This window comes from Amblyraja radiata, chromosome 4 (assembly GCF_010909765.2).
Source record: "Amblyraja radiata isolate CabotCenter1 chromosome 4, sAmbRad1.1.pri, whole genome shotgun sequence".
Classification (NCBI taxonomy): Eukaryota; Metazoa; Chordata; class Chondrichthyes; order Rajiformes; family Rajidae; genus Amblyraja; species Amblyraja radiata.
Genome location: NC_045959.1, coordinates 85,263,063 through 85,287,644, shown reverse-complemented (window position 1 = coordinate 85,287,644; position 24,582 = coordinate 85,263,063). Strand labels below are relative to the sequence as shown.

The 24,582-nt window shown below is 43.5% G+C and overlaps 1 protein-coding gene across 1 annotated transcript in view; it reads left to right on the top strand.

The window, feature by feature from the left end:
- Nucleotides 1-24,296, top strand: part of LOC116972354 (ankyrin-1-like) — a 91,810-nt gene extending 67,514 nt beyond the window's left edge. The window contains exons 19-23 of the mRNA XM_033019932.1: nucleotides 237-443; nucleotides 4,400-5,771; nucleotides 14,827-14,979; nucleotides 22,768-22,875; nucleotides 23,802-24,296. Coding sequence (XP_032875823.1) covers nucleotides 237-443; nucleotides 4,400-5,771; nucleotides 14,827-14,979; nucleotides 22,768-22,875; nucleotides 23,802-23,881 — 1,920 coding nt within the window. The 3' untranslated portion in view covers nucleotides 23,882-24,296. The remainder of the gene's footprint in view (nucleotides 1-236; nucleotides 444-4,399; nucleotides 5,772-14,826; nucleotides 14,980-22,767; nucleotides 22,876-23,801) is intronic.
- The last annotated feature ends 286 nt before the right edge of the window (nucleotides 24,297-24,582 follow it).

Sequence of the window (24,582 nt, the reverse complement as noted above, 5' to 3'; positions counted from 1 at the left end):
GATCCAAACCAGGTCCCAGGCTTCAGCAATGTGCAAATATTTCACACTGAGATAGGATTATGCCAATAATGATCAAACCAATCCAAGTAGTCAAGAGTGGGAAATGTAGGAAATGTACAAGTCCCCGAGCAGTCAAAGAAGTATATGTTGTGTATAGAGCCAGAACTAGTGAAAAGCTGTGGGGAAAGGGGTCACAGAGAAGTGGATTGAGGCTTTTTGTTTTTTTCTCTTGTCAGAATGGTTGGACTCCGTTGCATTTTGCTGCAAAGTCTGGCTACCTGGATACAGTACAGTTCCTGGTGGAAAGCGGAGCTTCTCCCAAGTTGGAATGCAAGGAAGGAAAGGCTCCCATTCAGTACGCAGCAGCCGACCGCCACCAAGAGGTGGTGAGCTTCTTAATCCGCACGAATAACATAACCCTGAAACTAACGGAGGACCGCAAGGTAAGGAGTAGAAGTACAAAATGTTAAACAATGCTGGTGTGGAACCAACACCACCAGGATCTAACGCTTCTTATCACTTCCCGGAGAATAAATATTTAATAGAATCATGGAATAATGGTCTGGCCTTTAGCATATCATAGCTTTGCTAGGTCTATTGAAAAGCCTATCAGCTAGACACTTTCCCAAAAGCTCTATAAATGTTACCCCTTTGACAATTTATCCAAATTATTTTTAAATCTAGCTATTAAACATAGAACGTAAAACAGGACAACACAGGAACAAGCCTTTTGGCCCACAGTATCTGTGCCAAGCATGACGCTATTCAACAAATCTCCTTTGCCTGCATGTGATCTAAATTTCCTGCATATCAATGTGCCTATCTAAAAACCTCTAAAATGTTATTGTTGTATCTGCCTCCACTACCATCCCTGGTAGTGCAATCCAGGCACCCACCACTCTCTGTGCAAAAATCATGCCCCACACATCTTGTTTATACTTTGTGTAGGAAGGAACTGCGGATGCTGGTTTAAACCGAAGATAGACACAAAAGGCTGGATTAACTCAGCGGGACAGGCAGCATCTCTGGAAAGAAGGAATGGGTGTTTATTCAAGTTACTCATTCCTTCTCTCCAGAGATATTGCCTGTCCCGCTGAGTTACTCCAGCTTTTTGTGTCTATCTTTGTTTATACTTTACCCCACTCACCTTAAAACTATACCCTGAGTAGTCTTTGACATTTCCATTTTGACTACCTATGTCTTTTATAGTTTTATAAATCAATGTTGCTATTCTTTCATCCAGAACAAAACAACACACTTCATATTTGTTCCCTCATCTTGCCTTTAAGTTCATTTTCTGATTTTCCTGTATTCTTTTATTCTTTGTATTCTTTGGCATATTTTGTATATTCATGAAGAAACATATATGTGTGTGTGTTTTGTTTTAAGAGAATAAATCACTGTAATAAGATATAGATTGAGTGAGTGGGCAAAAGTTTAAAGTTTAATTAAACTTATTAAAGTATAATAAAATTGAATATGTATACAAAAAAAAACAGAAAATGAACTTAAAGGCAACATGAGGGAACTAATATGAAGTTTGTTGTTTTGTTCTGGAATGAAAGAGTAGCAACAGCAGGTTTATTAAACAATAAAATACATAGATAGTCAAGATGGAAATATCAAAGACTACAGGGCATAGTTTTAAGGTGAGAGGGACAAAGTATAAAGGTGATGTGTGGGGCATGCTTTTGTGCCGCATGGGATGGTATTGGAGGCAGAAACAATAGCATTTTAGAGACTTTTAGATAGGCACATGGATATGCAGGAAATGGAGGGATTTGGATCACGTGCAGGCAAAGAAGATTAGTGTGAGGTCGCGAACTTTGATAAAATAAATCAAAAGGCAGATTATTATCTAACTGCAGAAAGATTGCAAGTGATGTACAGAGGGATCTAAATGTTCTAATGCATGAATCATAGAGAAGCTGGCAGACATGTCCGCCAAGTAGTTAAGATGGCAAACAACATTTTGATTTTTTTTTGCAAAGGGGTATGAGTTTAAACATTTGGAGGTTTGTTGCAATTGTACAGTCTATTGATGAGGCCACACCTGGTATTCCGAGTACAGATTTGATCCCCTTACCTATAAAGATTTTGTAACATTAGAGGCAGTCTAAAGGAAATTCACCAGGCGAATGAATACCTGGGGTGAGAGAATTATCCTGTCATGAGAGACGGAAGAGTTAGGTTCTGTATTACTTGGAGCTTATAAGAATGAGGGGTGACCTGATTCAAATGTATAAGATCCCAAGGAAAGATGTTGGGATGTTTTCATGAACGAGAGAATCTTGAACAAATGCACATAACTGAAAGATAAGGGGAAGGTTCATAGAATCTTTTTCTCACAGAGGCTGGTGAATCTTGGGAGTTACCTGCCCCAGCATGTGGTGAAAGCTGGATAATTAGAAGTATTGAAATTGGCGATGCATAACTACTTGACGGATCGAAGAATAGAGGACATTGGAGAAATGGCACAAAAGAGACGTTGAGACCACAACAGATCTGTCGTTGTTTATATTAAATGGATCGGTGGGCCTGATGGCTACCCCTTCTCCAATTTTCTTGTGTTCTAATATTATCAATCTGCTGTTTCACAGCACTGTGAGAGAACCTTCACCAGAAGGAGTTTATCTTTTATTTACTTTTTACGATATATGTATTAACAGAGAGGACACCATTTATTATCCATTCCTAATTGTCCTTGAAGTGAGTGCATCGGCCGTCCACTTCAGAGGCATTTGAGTCAATTATATCAGTATATTTGGAATAACATATAAGCCAAAAAATGAAGGCATGACAGATTTTCTCTTCTGAAGGACATTAATAAACCAACTAGGTTTTTATAACAATTTGATCGTTTTGTGGTCATCATGACAAATTGATATCTTTAAATTCCAGATCATTAATTAAATATAAATTCCATAGCTGCCAACATTAGATTGGAACTCAGGCCTCCAGATTGTTAGTCCTGCCCTCTGGATTACCAGTCTGGTCATTTAACTGCAGCACCACCAATATACTGCAGCGGTTCAATTAGGTAGTTCACAACCTCTTTCTGAAGGGCAATTAGGAAGACGGCAAATACTGGTCTTGCCACCAGTACTTGTTTTCCATGAATTCCACTTTCCATTTAAGAAACATAAATCCTCACACAAATCGCAGAGGAATCCAAGATGCTGCCAGAAATACCTCTTAGCATGTTGGAAAATGGTTCAATGTTTCAAAGGTTTGTGGATTGATTATATTGGTGATGAGTTTGCTGTTCAAACCTTTGGTTTACTTGCTCCATTCCTATTCCCATCCAAACTGACCCAACCCCATTGCAGTTGCTTCAGAACACATTCTGTTCTAATGGCTGATGCTCTGCTGTTGGTATTCTGCTGTTGGTGTTCTCTATTCAAAAATGCTATTGGCCATCTGCTGTTTAGCTTAATTCATTTCTCTCTCCCCTCTTTTCCCATCCCAGGTTTGGGTTGCACACACAATGAAACAGTGACACCTAATCCTAGATTCTCCCACAAAAGGAAAAGTCCTCTCCACATCCACATGTGGGCAGTACAGTGGCACAGCAGTAGAGTTGCTGTCTTACAGCACCAGAGACCCGGGTTCGATCCTGACTATGGGTGCTGTCTATATGGAGTTTGTTCATTTTACCTGTGACCACGTAGGATTTCTCTGGGTGCTTTGGTTTTCTCACACATTCCAAAGAAGTGCAGGTTTGTAGATTAATTGGCTTCTGTAAATTGTCCCTGGTGTGTAGGATAGAACTAGTGTACAGGTTGGTTGGCACAGACTTGTTGGGCCAAAGGGCCTATTTCCACACTGTATCTCTAAACTAAACTAAACTAAACCTCAGATGATCATAAAGTATCATTCTTCAAACTTAGCATGTCCAACTTTTCCACTTAAGATAATCCCCCTATTCCAATTATTAGTCCATTAAACCTTCTCTGTACTGCCTCTAATGCTTTAACATTCTTAAATTAGCAATACCAGACACAATACTCCAGATTTGATCTCACCAATTCCTTATATAATGGAAGGATGATCTTCCTACTTATATATTTTGTTTCCCAGCAATACATTGGAAGGGAAACTAGGCAAGCTCATGAAGGAAAGGGATACAATTATGTATTGGTAAGGTTATATGTGGAAGCTTTTAGAGTTCACTGGCCTGTTGCCATATTTCGATGTTGAAACTGGTATATAAAACTACGCAAGAGATCAGTTGTCAACCATGTTACACTATCGGTACTTTTATAGTATGAAATGCTTTGAGGGATTTCAGTGGATAAGGTAAATGTAATTATAATTGCCGATCTGTTCTGATTTAATCAGTGAACTAAGCTACAGCTCATAAGAATAACGAACGTAATTATTGTGGATTTGGTTGCAGTTCATCTTTGACCTCATGGTTTGTGGAAAGCTTAATCGGAACAAGGTCATTGAGGAGTTTGTCCTGCACTCGGCCGCCCCCATGGACACTGCCATCAAACTCTCCCGTGCATTTGGCATCACGGCTCTGAAGGAAAAGGAGAGGTCCAAGGAGTTGCTGGAAGCCGCCAAGTATTGCGAGAACATGGCAAGCGAGCTGCTTACGGTGGCATCCGGTTGCAGGAGTGCTGGGTACCTGCTCCGAGCTGTGGACCATCGGGGCACCACCATGCTGGACTCCTTAATAGAGTGCGAGCAGAAGGAAGTGGTGGCCCACCCAGCCGTGCAGAAGTACCTGACCGACGTCTGGTATGGGAACTTGAAGTGGGCCCACTGGAAAATAGTCCTTTTGTTTTTTACCTTCCTAGTCTGTCCTCCCATTTGGCTGCTCTTCTCCCTCCCATTTAAGCACCAGTTCAACAGGATCCCAATAATGAAGTTCATGAGCCATTTGGTTTCTCATATCTTCCTGCTGGTGTTGTTTGTGTTAACCATCGTCTATCCCCCGCTCAGCCCAATATACGAAGGTCGGATGCTTCCCTGTTGGAATGAATGGCTGCTGCTGGCTTGGCTTTCAGGAATGCTGGTCTCGGAGCTGACCCACCCAGGGGAGCGGGCAGGATTGGCGTGGATTCGAGTATTCATCCTGGGATTTTCAGCCGTCGCAGTCTTCTGTCACCTCCTTGCATTTGCTTTCCGGGACCACGAGCGGCTGCACTGCTTCTTTGCTCGAAATATCTTCCTTGCAGTGGCCATGACCCTCTGCTTTGTGCAGTTTTTGGAGTTTCTCACCTTCCACCACCTCTTCGGCCCCTGGGCCATCATTATCCGAGACCTGATGAAGGACCTGGCCAGATTTGCAATCATTCTTGCCCTGTTTCACGTCGCCTTCACCATGCAGCTTGCAGCAGTTTACCAACCTGTGTACCCTGTTCCACCGCTCAACCCATCTGCTGACAATAGATCGGATTCTGAACAGGTACTTTATGACATTCAAGACCCACTGGATATTACCGTCTTACTTTTCTTTGCTCTCTTCGGTATGGTGGATCCTGACTCCTTGCCCGCATTGTATCGGACACCCATATTTACCCAGTTCATTGTCAAGTTTATATTTGGAATGTACCTTGTCATGTCACTGATTGTCCTGATCAACTTGCTGATTGCCATGATGAGTGACACCTACCAGCGAATCCAGGCTCAGTCAGACACTGAGTGGAAGTTTGGGAGGGCTATGTTAATCCGTGACATGATCAGGAAATCTGGGACTCCATCTCCATTCAATCTATGCACCCATCTTTTCTACTACATCAAAATGCTGTGCAAACATAGGGGTAAGTCGATGATTTTCATTGAGTTGAATGCTCCAGCCATGTACCAACATGTATGTGTTTCATGATTGAAGCTAAATATATCATGCTTTTATTCCCTAGCTTGAATATTAGAGGAACTGACAAAAGTCAGCTAAAAGCGCATGAATGCCAGGGATTTATGCAAAGGTGCAGAATCAATTTTGCACCTTTAATAGGCACAGACTAAATGGAGAAGCAGGAAACTGCAGATGCTGGTTAATACACAAAAGGACACAAAGAGCCGGAGTAACTCAGCAGGGCCGGCAGCAACCCTGGAGAACATGGATATGTGACGTTTCGGGTCGAGAACTTCCTTCAGACCGTTTCCTTTTTTCTATATTTGGAGTCTGAAGAATTTGGAGTCGACCCAGAACGTCACCTATCCATGTTCTGTCAGAGATGCTGCCTGACCTGCTGACAGACTCAATGGAGTCTAGTAAATAAATAGTCTCACCTCTGCTTTCATCCAATATGTTTATAAACCCTCTGGAGATGGGCTGCCTAGTGCCATCTTCTACTGTGAACACCATTGATGCTGCCTCTTGACGAAGTCCCGAGGCTGCCAGATTATTAGAGTTTTACTGTATCACATTTGTGAATGATTACCTTGCAGTTCACATTCCTGCCTTAGCATATGAAAATTCACCTTCTCTCAGTATTTGACCTTAATTTCTGGTCTATCCTTGTCCTTTTCATAACAACCTTAACATTTCCAGAATTATGACCATTAACCAAAATCAACTCCCACTGACACCCCTTCCACTTGACTATGTGAGATCCAGGAGAACCTTCTACTAACCTACTACACTTTGAAAATTCCTCCCCCTCCAAACCTTTCTCATTAAGGTGATCCCATTCAGTATTCAGTAAGTTAAAATCCCCTACTACTTTTTAGGATGGCATGGTGTCGCTGCAGTAGAGTTGCTGCCTTACAGTACTAGGGATCTGGGTTCGATCCTGACCACAGTGCTGCCTGTATGGAGTTTGTATGTTCTCCCGTGACCTGCATGGGCTTTCTCTGGGATCTCTGGTTTCCACCCGCACTTCAAAGATGTACATGTTTGTAAGTTAATTGGCTTCGGTAAAAATTATTAAATGTCACTAGTTAGTGTGCGGGGGTTACTGGTTTACGAGGACTCAGTGGGCCGAAGGGCCTGTTTCCACACTGTATCTCTAAAAACAAAGAAAAAACTAAAAGATCGACCCTGGCTGATGTTCCATTACAGAGCTGGTGGCATGGGTCAGAAACCTGACCTTCGGCTCTGTTGACATAGCCAGCAGTAGCAATAGCCATTGATGTGAACATTTCATTCCACCATTCTACCGTAATTCTCCAATTGACTATTCAGTTTCCATCCTATTTATTCTACCAGTGAAAGTATTCCTTCAACATTTTACTGAAGTAAGATCACTGGAACTTGCATACAGCATCTGATTGCTCACCTTGTCACCTTCCTTTTTGTGGATCTGGATGTTACTTAAAGATCAAGTCAGCATTATACTTGACCACAAGCAGATAGGTCCAACCATTTTTCAAGGAGTTAAGGACCTGTCCCACTTATGCGTCCTTGGCTCGCAAATTACGCGACCTCGTGGTCGCTTGAGGCATATGGGCACCGTATGGCCGCGCAGGGCCGGTCCCACTTAGAAGCGCGGAGGGGTATGGAGTTGTGCGGGGCTGGTCCCGACATCGCACGGGGCTCCGAAATTCTTGCAGTGAACGAAATCTTCGCGCACCAAGGGCCTGTCGCAGAACTGACGACCAAAGTGGGACAGGCCCAAGACCCTGGCGCGACGCAACGTCTCACCTTCAACAGGAGCAGAAGCAGGCAAACGATCGCCGAACTCGGCCTGGGGCTCACGGCCGTTACGGTCCAGATCCGCCCCCACTTCTACTCCCAGAGCAGGGCCAAGAAAATTGAAGATAGACCCAAAATGCTGGAGTTACTCAGCGGGACCGGCAGCATCTCTGGAGAGAAGCAATGGGTGACGTTTCGGGTCAAGAGCCTTTTTTTCAGTCTGAAGAAGAGTCTCGACACGAAACGTCACCCATTGCTTCTCTCCAGTGATGCTGCCGGTCCTGCTGAGTTACTCCAGCTTTGTAACCATCTTCAAATGACGGCACGTGCTCCAGACGGCTGTGCGTACGCATGTAATCGCGCCCGACCTTCGCTCGACCATCTCGGCTCAACGCGACCACGAGGTCGCGTAATTTGCATACCAAGGACACGTAAGTGGGTCAGGCCCTTTACCCTTGTGAATGCAGATCAGACCTGCCAGTGAGATGTATGGGACAGAGTTAATGGGATATGGGAGGGGATGAGCCTTGGTCCAACTTTGTTCATCTGCTTGAAACCACTAGCTCTGTCATCTTGACACATCATTGTCTGATCTTCAGCCACAGTTATAAGGAGCGCTTCCCAATACTTGATATTGATCCTTCTTCTCCCCTCCCTTCAGGACCCAAAATATAAATCCTGATACATTCACCCACCCACCCCATCTAGAAAACCTTGATCATACCATAGTTACAATACTTACCCCTTCCCAAACTTTGTAGCCATACCACTGGTTCCAGTTATTCAAATCATCTACACCGCCACAACTCCCGAACTTGACATAACTCTTAGGCAGCACTTTATCATCATGAAAACTGTCCCAGATACTTCCCAAAAATCAACCATAACATGTGAAAGTTTTGGTCACATTTGATATCGCTGTTAAGGAGATAGACAGAGATAAGGAGAAAAATCAAAGTGCCTAATAACAGAGATATATTACATTCTTTTTATATTTCTAATACTTGAACAAGAATTATACAAGCATTATGATGCCAGAGACAAATTTAATTTGAAGTGATACCCCACAATAAGGTTAAGAATGACTGAATTTCATTATTGTACAATCACTTGACATTTTTGTGTCTCTGTAATGTTAAATATGGCTATGGAAACATGATAAATAATAATTGTAATGCTACAAAGGGAACTAACCCGTGGGAAATAAAATTGTTGAAGTTTTGGATCTGAAGAAGGCCATTGAACTCCCTGGATCTTTGTGGGTGACAGCTCCAGATTGAAGTCATCCACTCTAAACAAACTTGTAAATCATGCTTCAGGATGTCCAAATGGTTCAAGGGTGGACAGACATATTTTTTTGTCTGCAAAAAGGAAATAATTAAAATAAATAAAATGGAGTTAATACCCAGCAAGTCAGACAGCATCCATGGAGAAAGAAACAGAGGTATTATATCAGGTTTATAGCCATATATCATAATGTTCTGGAAATAAATAAGAATACAAAATTATTTAGCAATAATCCTATAATTTATGTTCCTGAGATTTGTTTATACGCATTACTATCACCTCTGTTCGCAAATCTTATGGGATTTTAATGTGTAAAAGTTTTGCAGGAGAGGATTCTAAACAAGAACATGGCAACATCAGTATGTGATGTGGCTTTGCTTTATATCCTTAACGCAACATGACAGACAACCTAGCTAATCTGACATGTATCCTTAGGTCAGGCTGGTGAGAAAGCTGATGAACTGTAAATTTATAAAGATCAGATGCCGGTAAATTTATGACAAAACTAGACTAAGTGGGACCCGTTGGGTCCCATGTTCACACAGGAAGGCTGGTCCCCCAACGCAATATTCCACCTCTCCACCAATTCCAATATTGGTGGCCAGTGGTGGGGGGGGGGCTTTCTGGAGGTCTAGAATGGGTGTTGTGGGCCAAAGGGACTGGTTTCCAGGGGGGCTAGTATGGACATTGTGGGCCAAATGGATTATTGGGCTGGCAGCTCAGTCACTCAGGCCTGGTGGGCTGGCAGCTCAGTCACTCAGGCCTGGTGGGCTGGCAGCTCAGTCAACAGGCCTGGTGGGCTGGCAGTTCAGTCATTCAGGCCTGGTGGGCTGGCAGCTGTCACTCAGGCCTGGTGGGCTGACAGCTCAGAAACTGCCAAAAATTCAGCCCAAAACAGACGAGAGACTCTGTGAGAGAGAGAGAAAGGGGAGAGAGTGGAGAATCAAATTTAGACATTTTTCATCTTTTTGTGCAGATCACAGCAATGAAGGAAGAAAGTCTATCCTGTCCTGGATCTCACAGGGAGCCGATGAAGGGAGGGAGAAAAATACTGGGGTGAGGTTTAATACTTGCAGAGGGAATACTTACTGATGGGCCGAAGGGGCTCTTTAAAAAAAAATCAGAGTGAAATATCAGTGAAAGGCACTGTTTCTGGACTTTTCCTGGCCTGGCACGGGTCCTTTGGGCCAAATGCTCCTCCTGGGCTAATACGGGCATTTTGGGCAAAAGGGACTGGTTTCTCAGCTAATATGGGCCATGTGGGCCAAAATTAGTGGTTTCAGGCAGGCTAAACAACTCATTTCATTTCACTTCTATTGCCATTGCAGTTTCAAGCACAGGCCAGGCCAGGCCACGCCAAACAGCTGATTGCATTTTCATTTCAATTCCATTGCCATTGCAGTTTCAAGCACAGGGCAGGCTGAACAGCTCATTGCGTTTTCATTTCACTTCCATTGCCATTGCAGTTTCAAGCAAAGGGCAGGCCAAAGAGCTCATTGCTTTTTCATTTCACTTCCATTGCCATTGCAGTTTCAAGCACAGGGCAGGCCGAATAGCTCATTGCATTTTCATTTCACTTCCATTGCCATTGCAGTTTCAAGCACAGGGCAGGCCGAACAGCTCATTGCATTTTCATTTCACTTCCATTGCCATTGCAGTTTCAAGCACAGGGCAGGCCACGCCATTCAATTCTGTTTGTAGTTCGTTTAGTCTGTTTGTTTGTCTTTTTGTACAAACTCCGCGAGCATTGCCACTTCATTTCACTGCACATCTCGTATGTGTATGTGACGAATAAACTTGACTTGACTTGACTTGACTTGACAAACAGCTGATTGCATTTTCATTTCACTTCCATTGCCATTGCCGTTTCAAGCACAGGGCAGGGCAAGACAAACAGCTGATTGCATTTTTATTTCACTTCCATTGCCATTGAAGTGTCAAGCACAGAGCAGGCCAAACAGCTGATTGCATTTTCATTTCACTTCCATTGCCATTGCAGTTTCAAGCACAGGGCAGGCCAAGCCAAACAGCTCATTGCATTTTCACTTCATTTCAATTGCCATTGCAGTTTCAAGCACAGTGCAGGCCAAGCCAAACAGCTCATTGCATTTTCACTTCATTTCAATTGCCATTGCAGTTTCAAGCACAGGGCAGGCCAAGCCAAACAGCTCATTGCATTTTCACTTCATTTCAATTGCCATTGCAGTTTCAAGCACAGGTCAGGCCAAGCCAAACAGCTCATTGCATTTTCACTTCATTTCCATTGCCATTGCAGTTTCAAGCACAGAGCAGGCCAAGCCAAATAGCTCATTGCCTTTTCACTTCATTTCCATTGCCATTGCAGTTTCAAGCACAGGGCAGGCCAAGCCAAACAGCTCATTGCATTTTCACTTCATTTCCATTGCCATTACCATTGCAGTTTCAAGCACAGGGCAGGCCAAACAGCTTATTGCATTTTCATTTCATTTCCTTTGCAGTTTCAAGCACATGGCAGGCCAAACAGCTTATTGCATTTTCATTTCATTTCCATTACAGTTTCAAGCACAAGGCAGGCCAAACAGATTTCATTTTCATTAAGGGCTAACAAATCATTTTTTGCAAGTACATTGCAGACTCACAGTTCAGTTGATTCACAGCCTAGATTGAGAATCGTGGCCTCTCCCTTGCGATGTTGCAGAGTGACTGAGTCATGTTCAGGCATACGGGGTTTTATAGTCCTGCCCACCCCCCCGAAAGGGGCATTACCTTCATCGTGGTGATTGACAGGCGAGAGGATCTCAAGGTTTTTTAAACACTCATACCTTTTTTTCATCGATGAGAAGAATCCTTGGGGCCTGCTCTGCGGAGGACTGTGAGTAAGATGGCCAAAAATCATAGCGATATATGGTAGCGTATTTTCTAAAATCAATATACAGTGCAGACAGGAAGTGGTCAAGATGAGACTCTTAATTATATAGATATTACAGATTAGCAAACCAATTAAACTTATTAAGAAGGCAATACATTATACCTGTTAGAAAGTCTAATTACAAACAGTTGATAAGATCCGCAAACACTATCAGTATTCTAATAGTTTTATGTATTTTTTCCACTGGGGCATTAACCTGTTACTTTCAAGCATAAAGTTTCATTTGCAAATATTTCCAACAGCAGCTTTTAACTGGAAATTGCACTGATCACAAGCTCCAGCTGTGATGTTGATCACCACGGCCAATTTAAACATACACTGCACAAAACCTTTTTAAAATTGGCAAGAAAGAAACCTACAGAACATATAAACCTGTATACTTTTGGGATGTTGGAGGAAACCAGAGCACCTGGAGGAAATCCACGTGGTCCCAAGGTGAACGTACATGCTCCATACAGACAACACTCATAATCAGGATCGATAATGGGTCTCTGGTGCTGTAAGGCACCAACTCAGCTATTAAATGTATTCCCATTATGCTGGTTGTGAAATTTAAATCCAATCAATAAATTTGGGCACATAATCAGTAAATTCATCAGTCTGGGCATTGAATCAAAAATTCATATTGCAAATTTATAAAACATTCGTTATGCCGCATTTGAATTATTCTGTGCGGTTCTGGTTGCCCTATTACAGGAAGATGTGGATGCTGTGGAAAGTGTGCAGTAAAGATTTACCAGGATGATGCCTGGATTAGAGACTACGAACTGGAGGGAGAGGTTGAACAAACTCGGATTGTTTTATCTGGATCGTCGGAAGTGATGGAAGATCCTATAGGAGTATATCAAATTATGAGATCATAGATAGGATAGACAGTCAGAATGTTTTCCCAAGGTGGACATTTTAAAGTCAAGAAGACATAGCTTTATGCTCAGAGGGGGAAAGTTTAATGGAAATGTATGGGGCGATTTTTTATTTTATACAGTCAGTGTTGGATGCCTGGAATGTGCTGCCAGGGGTCGTGGTGGAAGCCAATATGATGGTGACATTTAAGAGGCTTTAAGATGGGCACATGTATATGTAGGGAATGGAGGGGCATGGATGAAGTACAGGCAGAAGGTATTAGTTTAATTTGGCATTATGTTTGCCAGAGAAATTGTGGGCCAAAGAGTCTGTATGTTCTATGGAATTGAAAACAGAGCAAGGCATTTGTAAAAATGACCACAAAACTACAAGTCTGTATGAAAAACATGTGCTTTTCACTCAAACCCTTCAAAGTTGCAAGTCTGCTTTCCATCCCCAGTCTTCCTAAGATTTGACAGTGGACCCACCCGTGTGGTTAATATGTTTTAATACCTATTTATTCATGCAGATTTGAATAAATGCACTTCTAGTCTGCAGTCATCCTCTGGGAGAAAAACCTTTCCCCAAGTCCCTCTAGGGCAGCACAGTGGCGCTGCGGTAGAGTTGCTGCCTTATGGGCCTGTCCCACTTACACAATTTTTAGGCAACTACAGGAGGCTATGAGGTCGCCACATGTTCGCCGGAGGTTGCCGTGGTGTCGCCTGCATGGTGGTGAGTAGTTCCCGCATTCTCGTAACTAGTCGTGGCTTCATTCTGGTCATCGCTAATTATTCAACGTTAAAAAATTAGCGGCGACCAGAATTTTTACGCCATGGAGAGTAGCAAAAATTCTCGTAGATGCAGTGGTAGTGGGTTGCCAGGAGGTCGTAGGTTGTCGCAGGTTGTAGCCGGTTGTAGCCGGTGCTGACCGGTGAATTTAATTGGCTCATTGGGGAAAAAAAACATAAGCAGTAGTTTTCAGAACCAAGGATAACCGACCAGTAATGTTAATGTCCGCCGAGCTTCACAACCGTGCATCTCTGGCTTCTTAAAAGTTGTCTCCACTCCTTCTCCCCACCCCATCTCCCCCTTCTTCCCGCTCTTACCCCCACCTCTCCCCCCCCCCCTCTTTTAAAGGACTTAAGTGACCCTTCCCGGACACTGTGTTTTCACCGTTTTAATTGAGCGCCAACCTTCCTGTTCATCGTGGTGTGTGTCGGTATCACATTGTCTTTGCACCATGTGAATTTCACTCAGACAACGCTCCCCCTGCTTGCCCTGTCCCCCGCCTGCATAATTGGCTGATGAAGGAAGCAATGTGGTGTATGTGTGTTCCACTCTGCCAGTCGTCGTTTCAGTAGCCGTTCCAGTCGCCGGTTTTTCAGCGACCTGCTACGACTTGACAGTCACCGGCAGTCGCCTGAAAAATCGCCTAACTGGGACAGGCCCATTATAGCGCCAGAGACTCAGGTTCGATCCTGACCATGGTTGCTGTCTGTATGGAGTTTGTACGTTCTCCCTGTGACCGCGTGGGTTTTCTCCCACATGTCCGATGTGTCGGTTTGTAGGTTAATTGACTTTGGCAAATTGTTCCTAGTGAGTAGGATAGAACTAGTGAAAAGGTGATCACTAAACTAAGTCACCTCCAACACTCTTACTCCTCACCTTAAACCTGTGGCCTCTGATTTACACATCTGTTAGGTCAAACGTTTCTCTCTATCCACTCTATCTATGCCCCCCAAAAGGGTAAATAGTGAGAATTAATTTCACCTTGGAATTTGTTTAAAATTCCTCTTTATGTTATTTCCACTCCCGCCAACGGGAAGGAGGTATTTCTGAAAATCGTGACCTCCAGGTTCAGGAATAAGATGTAGGAGTCTGAAATCCTAAAATTACACTTTATTCCACTTCTCTAAATCTAAAATAAAACCAAACGGTCTTAAAACCACACAGCATCATCAAAACGTTTGTATTTCAGATAAACTGCCTATCAGATTTGACCTATAACATTACTCATCTTTTCTTTTTTGAACTGATTTATATTTAATTTTTTTAATTAATTTCAGGAAAAGACCAACCTTGTTTCATTTTCGAGTAGCAATTCTCACTTTATGATCTTTCTCCAATGAATGCATCCCAGTTGTAATTTGCAAGACTGGGCCATTGTGAATGTGTGTGTTATTTTTGTCCAAACCCTTAGGTAAACTTTGCTCTACGGAGGGCCGTGAACTAATGAATGAAGGAGATAACCTTGATACCATATCAGATACCCGCTCCATTGACATGTTGGCACATACGTCTGTTGGCTGGATACGAAACACCTCAAAGAGGGCAACGCAAATCTCCCCTGAAGGTATTACATCAATTCCTTTCTGTGCAGAAGTGTTGATCGTGTTTTAAAACAATAGTGGATTGCACAGGTTTTTTATGTAGCCTACACTTAAAGAATAACTAGCAATTTAGATACGTATTTTCAGCTGATACGGTATCCTATATCTTTGCAGCAAGCAAATGCCATTGACAGTGAGCACAATAGTTGGTACACAAGAGTTCACCACAGACCAATGAAGATTCCCCAGAGCTACACTATAGATTTGAATGCTGTAGTTTATCTTTGTTTGGAATCGTACATCTTTTCTATCAGCAGCATCTCAGAAGGCCTGGTAAAATGTCATGTGCTCTTTAAGTTGACCTCCCCACCATAGAAGGGATCTATAGGAGGCACTGCCTCAAAAAGGCAGCCAGCATTATCAAAGACACACACCACCTTGGCCACACTGTCATTTCACTCCTGCCAACAAGAAGAAGATATAGAAGTCTAAAAACCGTGACCTCCAGATTCAGGAACAAATTCTTTCCAACAACCATCAAGCTAGTAAACACTGCAAACACCAACTAAACTTCAAACTACGAACTGTCGTGGTTGCCCCAGGGACTTTGCATTATATTACTGCACTTTTTTATTTATTGACCTTTTAATTTGTTTATTTATTATGTTATCTACTGAGTACTGTGTTTACAAACCTGTTGTGCTGCTGCACGGATAAATGTTAATGTTTAAGAAGGAACTGCAGATGCTGGAAAAATCGAAGGTAGATAAAAATGCTGGAGAAACTCAGCAGGTGAGGCAGCATCTATGGAGCGAAGGAATTGGCGACGTTTCATGTCGAGACCCTTCTTCAGACTGATGTGGGGGGGGGGGGCGGTAAGAAGAAAGGAAGGGGTGGAGGCAGTGGGCTGCGGGAGAGCTGGGAAGGGGAGGGGAAGGAGGGAGAAGAAAGCAAGGACTACCTGAAATTGGAGGTCATTGTTCATACCACTGGGGTGTAAACTACCCATGTGAAATATGAGGTGCTGTTCCTCCAATTTACAGTGGGCCTCACTCTGGCCATGGAGGAGGCCCAGGACAGAAAGGTCGGATTCGGAATGGGAGGGGGAGTTGAAGTGCTGAGGCACCAGGAGATCAGGTTGGTTATTGCGAACTGAGCGGAGGTGTTGGGTGAAGCGATCGCCAAGCCTACGCTTGGTCTCACCGATGTGGAGCAGCTGACACCTAGAGCAGCGGATGCAATAGATGAGGTTGGAGGAGGTGCAGGTGAATCTCTGCCGCACCTGGAAAGGTTGTTTAGGTCCTTATATGGAGTCAAGGGGGGAGGTAAAGCAACAAGTCTAGCATTTCTTGCGGTTGCAAGGGAAAGTACCAGGGGAGGGGGTGGTTTGGGTGGGAAGGAACAAATTGACCAGGGAGTTACGGAGGGAGTGGTCTCTGCGGAAAGTTGAAAGGGGAGGAGATGGGAAGACGTGGCCAGTGGTGGGATCCCATTGGACGTGGCGAAAATGTTGGAGGATTATCTGTTGTATGTGACGGCTGGTAGGGTGGAAGGTGAGGACAAAGGGGACTCTGCCCTTGTTATGAGTGGGGGGATGGAGAGTGAGAGCAGAGTTACGGCTTATAGAAGAGATCCTGGTGAGAGCCTCATCTATAGTCTAAGAGGGGAACCCTCATTCCCTAAAGAATGAGGACATTCCCGATGCCCTGGTTTGGAACACCTCATCCTGGGTGCAGATGCTGCGTAGTCGGAAGAATTGGGAGTAGGGCATAGAGTCCTTACAGGAAGCAGGGTGGGAAGAAGTATAGTCCAGATAGCCATGGGAGTCAGTGGGTTTGTAGTAGGTGTCAGTGAGTAGTCTGTTCCCTGCGATGGAGATGGTGAGGTCCAGAAACGGTAGGGAGATGTCGGAAATCCACAGAGCTGCTGTGGATTTGGAAGCAACAGCAACTAAGAGCAGCAGGAGAAAACACTGATTGGCTCTAGTGGGAGGAGAGAAGTGAGTCAGAGTGGGGAAAACAGTTGAAAAGGAAAGGCAAAGCACAGGCAGACTTTACTCAGAGCTGCTGTGGATTTGGAAGCAACAGCAACTAAGAGCAGCAGGAGAAAACACTGATTGGCTCTAGTGGGAGGAGAGAAGTGAGTCAGAGTGGGGAAAACAGTTGAAAACTGAGGAATTTGGTTTGTAAATTGGTAAATTAGGCAATTTATCAGTCAATATAAGAAAGACGGCTCTTAGGGAGCGACAGTGTGAGGGAAGTGCCGTGTGAGAAAAGTGCGAGTCTTTGGCTTGAGACTCGGCAAGGAGGCTACGCAAAACTCTGAAGAGGGAGAGACGAAAGAAGGAGATGACAGGCAAGCTGATTCAGTGTGATGCTTGCAGTATGTGGGAGGTCAAGGACACTGCTGGTGCCTCTGGCTGCTACAAATGTGAGAAGTGTATCCAGGTACAGCTCCTGAAGGACCGTGTTGGGGAACTGGAGAAGCAAGTGGATGATCTCAGGTTCGTCCGAGAAACGGAGTCGTTCCTCGACAAGTCCTACAGTAAGATTGTTACACCTCAGGTACTGGAAGAGAGAAGGTGGGTGACGGTGAACAAGGGAGGGAAGCATGGAATGCAAACGTCCCCGGGTGTTGTACCTCATGTGAACAGGTTCACCCACTTAGAAGCTGTCGGGTCAGAAGACGTTATTACACCGAGCGGCGGACTGGCTTGCGAAGCAAAAAGGGCTGTTGAGCCAAAACCAAAGAGGCCAATGTCAGGCACGCCATTGTAGTGAGAGACTCCATTGTGAGAGGTACGGACAGGGGTTTCTGCGGCAACAGACGGGATTCGAGGATGGTGTGCTGCCTTCCTGGTGCCAGTATCCAGGATGTCACGGACAGAGTGCAGAAAATCCTCAAGGGCGAAGTGGTAGTGCATGTTGGCACAAACGATGTCGGAAAGAAGGGGATGAATATTCTGCAGCATGACTTTAGAGAGCTCGGAAAAATGCTGAAAAGCAGGACCTCCAGGGTTGTTATCTCCGGTTTGCTTCCAGTTCCTTGTGCTGGCGAGAGCAGGAACAGGGAGATACGGGACCTGAATGTGTGGCTGGGGAACTGGTGCACGGGGCAGGGATTTAGATTCTTAGATCACTGGGATCTGTTTTGGAGTAAGGGGGAACTGTTCAAAAGGGACGGATTGCATCTTAACAGGTGGGGGACCAGCATTCTGGCAGGCAGGTTTGCCACTGCTGCACGGGTGATTTTAAACTGAATACGGGGGGTGGGGTGTCAAATGGGATAGTCGAGGATGGAGTTAAAGGGAAAGGGTTTCTTAAATGTGTGAGCGTAGAGACAGAGGGGTGTAAAATTAGGGTAGAAGCAATAGGTAGCAAGGCGAAAAGTAAAAGTGGCAGGCAGACAAATCCAGGGCAAAAATCAAAAAGGGCCACTTTTCACCATAATTGTATAAGGGGTAAGAGTGTTGTAAAAACAAGCCTGAAGGCTTTGTGTCTCAATGCAAGGAGCATTTGTAATAAGGTGGATGAGTTGAATGTGCAGATAGATATTAATGACTATGATATAGTTGGGATCACGGAGACATGGCTCCAGGGTGACCAAGGCTGGGAGCTGAACATCCAGGGATATTCAATATTCAGGAGGGATAGACAGAAAGGAAAAGGAGGTGGGGTAGCGTTGCTGGTTAGAGAGGAGATTAACGCAATAGAAAGGAAGGACATTAGCTTGGAGGATGTGGAATCGATATGGGTAGAGCTGCGAAACACTAAGGGGCAGAAAACGCTAGTGGGAGTTGTGTACAGGCCACCTAACAGTAGTAGTGGAGTTGGGGATGCCATCAAACAGGAAATTAGAAATGCGTGCAACAAAGGTAAAACAGTTATAATGGGTGACTTCAATCTACATATAGATTGGGTGAATCATATTGGCAAGGGTGCTGAGGAAGAGGATTTCTTGGAATGTATGCGGGATAGTTTTCTAAACCAACATGTAGAGGAACCAACGAGAGCAGGCTATTCTAGATTGGGTATTGAGTAATGAGGAAGGGTTAGTTAGCAGTCTTGTTGTGCGTGGCCCCTTGGGCAAGAGTGACCATAATATGGTTGAGTTCTTCATTAGGATGGAGAGTGACATTGTTAATTCAGAAACAAGGGTCCTGAACTTAAAGAAAGGTAACTTTGAGGGTATGAGACGTGAATTGGCCAAGATAGACTGGCAATTGATTCTTAAAGGGTTGACGGTGGATATGCAATGGAAGGCATTTATAGACTGCATGGATGAGCTACAACAATTGTTCATCCCAGTTTGGCAAAAGAATAAATCAGGGAAGGTAGTGCATCCGTGGATAACAAGGGAAATCAGGGATAGTATCAAAACAAAAGATGACACATACAAATTAGCCAGAAAAAGCAGCCTACCAGAGGACTGGGAGAAATTCAGAGTCCAGCAGAGGAGGACAAAGGGCTTAATTAGGAAAGGGAGAATAGATTATGAAAGAAAACTGGCAGGGAACATAAAAACTGACTGCAAAAGTTTTTATAAATATGTGAAGAGAAAAAGATTAGTTAAAACAAATGTAGGTCCCTTGCAGTCAGAAACAGGTGAATTGATCATGGGGAACAAGGACATGGCAGACCAATTGAATAATTACTTTGGATCTGTCTTCACTAAGGAAGACATAAATAATCTGACGGAAATAGCAGGGGACCGGGGGTCAAATGAGATGGAGGAACTGAGTGAAATCCAGGTTAGCCGGGAATTGGTGTTAGGTAAATTGAATGGATTAAAGGCCGATAAATCCCCAGGGCCAGATAGGCTGCATCCCAGAGTACTTAAGGAAGTAGCCCCAGAAATAGTGGATGCATTAGTGATAATTTTGGGGGTTCAGTATTGATGTGGATAGAGAACTGGCTGGCAGACAGGAAGCAAAGAGTAGGAATAAACGGGTCCTTTTCACAATGGCAGGCAGTGACTAGTGGGGTACCGCAAGGCTCAGTGCTGGGACCCCAGCTATTTACAATATATATTAATGATTTGGACAAGGGAATTGAATGCAACATCTCCAAGTTTGCGGATGACACGAAGCTGGGGGCAGTGTTAGCTGTGAGGAGGATGCTAGGAGGCTGCAAGGTGACTTGGATAGGCTGGGTGAGTGGGCAAATGCATGGCAGATGCAGTATAATGTGGATAAATGTGAGGTTATCCACTTTGGTGGCAAAAACAGGAAAGTAGACTATTATCTGAATGGTGGCCGATTAGGAAAGGGGGAGATGCAACGAGACCTGGGTGTCATGGTATACCAGTCATTGAAAGTAGGCATGCAGGTGCAGCAGGCAGTGAAGAAAGCGAATGGTATGTTAGCATTCATAGCAAAAGGATTTGAGTATAGGAGCAGGGAGGTTCTACTGCAGTTGTACAGGGTCTTGGTGAGACCACACCTGGAGTATTGCGTACAGTTTTGGTCTCCTAATCTGAGGAAAGACATTCTTGCCATAGAGGGAGTACAGAGAAGGTTCACCAGACTGATTCCTGGGATGTCAGGACTTTCATATGAAGAAAGACTGGATAGACTCGGCTTGTACTCACTAGAATTTAGAAGATTGAGGGGGGATCTTATAGAAACTTACAAAATTCTTAAGGGGTTAGACAGGCTAGATGCAGGAAGATTGTTCCCGATGTTGGGGAAGTCCAGAACAAGGGGTCACAGTTTAAGGATAAGGAGGAAATCTTTTAGGACCGAGATGAGGAAAACATTTTTCACACAGAGAGTGGTGAATCTCTGGAATTCTCTGCCACAGAAGGTAGTTGAGGCCAGTTCTTTGGCTATATTTAAGAGGGAGTTAGATGTGGCCCTTGTGGCTAAAGGGATCAGGGGGTATGGAGAGAAGGCAGGTACAGGATACTGAGTTAGATGATCAGCCATGATCATATTGAATGGCGGTGCAGGCTCGAAGGGCCGAATGGCCTACTCCTGCACCTATTTTCTATGTTTCTATGTTTCTAAATGGTCCAGGTTAATTTAAGTGCCAGATGGAAGTTAGTGGTGAAATGGATGAAGTGAGTGAGTTCTGCATGGGTGCAGGAGGTAGCACCAATGCAGTCGTCAATGTAGCGGAGGTAGACCTCGGGGATAGAGCCACAGTACGCCTCGAACATGGATTGTCCGACGTACCCTACAAAGAGGCAGGCATAGCTGGGGCCCATGCGCGTGCCCATAACTACACCTTGGATTTGGAGGAAATGGGAGGAGTCAAACGAAAAGTTATTGAGGGTAAGGACCAGCTCCGCTAGGCAGAGGAAAGTATCGGTAGATTGGTTGGTTCTGCGGTGGAGGAAGAAACAGAGTGCTTTAAGACCCTCCTGGTGGGGGATGGAGGTGTAGAGTGACTGGATATCCAATTTGGAAGAATTTTAATGTTCTGTTTCGGTCTATATGAAAATTAAATCTTGACTCTTCAATATCCTCTGTTTCATCACTGAAAAAGTTGACTTGATATTCTGCAATACACAAAGTGCTGGAGGAAACTAGTGGGTCAGGCAGAATCTTTGGAGAGAATGAATAGACAACGTTTCAGACTGAAGAAAGATCCTGGCCCAAATCGTCGCCTGTCCTTTCCTTCGACTGATGCTACCTCACCCAGTGAGATCCTCCAGTACTTTGCAATTAATTCAACATCCCAGCATCCACAGTTCCTTGTCACTGTACCTGATACTTGGTTATGCAGTAATCAGTGAGACTGTTGATCAACTTGAGAAAATAATAAAAACACACAAAGTTTGATATTGTCTATTATTTTGAATAACCATTTCCCTTCAACTGCCTCCGAGCTGAATTACTGCCCATATGGTCTTCAAATATGACTCCACCTCACTGTTAGTAAAATATAATTGCCTCATTTAAATGCTTCATCATAAGGTTAATGGTGGAAGAACTTCATTAGTTCAAGAATGTGGTGAGTCAGCATTTTCTCAAGGAATATTGAGCGTTGCAACTGTTCTGGCATTACCAATGATGCTCTCTTCTCAAAAATGAATAGTAAAATTGATGTTGTTTCACACTTCTTTGTTCCTGAATTTTTCTTTGGGGGAATTAGTTACATGTAACTAATGTAGGTAAGGAACTGCAGATGCTGGTTTATGAAAAAGGACACAAAGTGCTGGAGTAACTCACAGGTCAGGCAACATCTCAAGATGACATGGAAAGGCATTGTTTCAGGTCAGGACCCTTCTTCAGACTAAATGTAATGGGGGAGGGGTGGGGGAGGTAGAGAAAGCTGAGAAGAGAGGTTGAGGTAGAACAAGGCCTGGTAAGTGATAGCCTGTTTATAGGCGACTGGGATTGTTATTGGTAGATGGGTGGACAATGGCCAGAGACCCCTCGAAACAACACCTATCCATGTCTTCCACAGTTACTACCCGAGCCATTGAGTTACTCCAGCACTTTGTGTCCTTTTAAATTAGCTAATGTACTCATTTGAATTAGGCAAAGTCAACGGGGAAAAATTCCTGCCTCTCAGAAGTGGACTGATAATTCTGGGGATCATGCACCAAAGATGTAGTACAAGCTTGTCAGTGAAATTGCATAGAAACAAAATGTAAAAGAAAATTAATCAAAGGGACATTTTTGTAGCTTAATTTTCTAGCTATCTTTAGATTTCTGAGAGCAAAGGTCAGCAGTCAAGAAAAAATAGATAATAACCTAATCTAAACCATTTGTAAAAACGTAGTTTGAAAATTAATCAAAATAGTTCTTATTTTAGATATGTGTGAACATGATAAAACAGCTTCCAACATTTCCTTCCACACAGCTGGGTTCTTACGAGGCATACGGCAGAATGGTCCAGTTCAGATTGAAGAAGTTGTAGACTGGCATAACGTGGCATTCCGTTATCTAACAATGAAAGGCCAAACTGATGGTATGTTTGTAATGGATTCATCTCAGTTTGAAGATGCAAACAATACAATTTGGTTTGCTCTTCTAATGAACGCGCTAGCATCTTGAATGGTATCACTCGGTAGACAATCCAAAAACTAAAATATATAGGACATTTATTTTCAGTAAGAGCACACTTACAAATGATGTGCAGTGCTACCATTGCGTATTTATGGTTGTCCATTCTGAGTAGAATGGAAATTGGAGCAGTGATAGTGCATGAAATGGCACATAGTTACATTGAAGATGCATCATCTAAAGTTGAGCATTCTTCAGTAAACGGAATATTGCCTTCCACTGCCAGCCCTAAGTAGGACTTGCCCAGTTATCTCCATCTGTCCTTGCCATTCACAATTTATGGATTACAGCACTTACCTCTAGTTACTTCTAGCCTTCTACCCTATAGTTCAGTGAAGCATATTGATCATTCTTAGAAAGTAGAACATAGAAAAGTACAGGACAGGAATCGGCCCTCCATCCTACAATGTCTGTGCCAAGCTAAACTGATTTCTCCTGCCTGCAGATGATCCATATGCCTTCATTCTCTGCACACTCATGTGCCGATCTAAAACCCTCTTAAGCTATCGTATCTGCCTCCATCACCACCTTCAGCACTGCATTCCAGTCACCTACCACCCTCTTTATAAGAAAAAACTTGCCCTGCGCATCTCCTTTAAACTTTGCCACATCCACCTTAAACCTGTGCCCTTGAGTCTTTGAGCCTCAACAAGAATTTGTTCTGTTCCATTTATTCATTGTTTTTTGACTTGCCAATTCTTAACCACTGTAAAGAAGGAAATTCTCTCCTGCGGCAGATTAATTTAGAGATTGTTTTAGTTACATTATGGCAAAACAGGTACACATTTATATAGAACACAGATTTCAGTTTTGACTTTTTGTATTGTTCAGGACTGGTGTTGATACAACTGCAATATGACGGAAGACCAAAGGTCTGCAACTGTGATTTTGGCATCAACCATCAAACTTGACTTGCCAAATCCCAATAACATCAACATCATGAGGTGCTGCCTAGATTGATTATAAAACTGCTCGACTGTGTGTCTGAAGAAACACCTTTCAAGGTCACCAAACATTGTATAGGACAACTATTCATCAAGTAATGTTGATCAGTGGAACAGTGTCAATGTGACCATTGATGATATGTAGTAAAGTGTGTTTATTTTTGTATTCAATAAGGGATTATATTTAAAGGATATCGTATATGAGTGTAATTGCTTAGCAGTTCCATTTTTATTTGTTGAGACAAGCATAATGGCAGCAAGTGGCTCTTACCAATGAGCACAATTTTATTTCCATCAAGCACTTAAGTCAAGCTTCTTGGCGATTTGATTGAAGCAATGTACCTATATACTGTAGCAGACGTTCCTGTGAGAAATGTATCAAAAAAAAAAAGAAAACTGATGGGCCGGAGTTAAATATAAAGCATTGATGGCCAAAGGGGCCCTGGTGTGACCACATCAGGAGTATTGTGTGCAGTTTTGGTCTCCTAATTTGAGAAAGTACATCTTTGCTATTGAGGCAGTGCCGCGCACGTTCACGAGGTTAATCCCTGGGATGGCGGGACTGTCATATGAGGAAAGATTGGAAAGACTGGGCTTGTATTCACTGGAATTTAGAAGGATGAGAGGGTATCTTAGAGAAACATATAAAGTTATAAAAGGACTGGTCA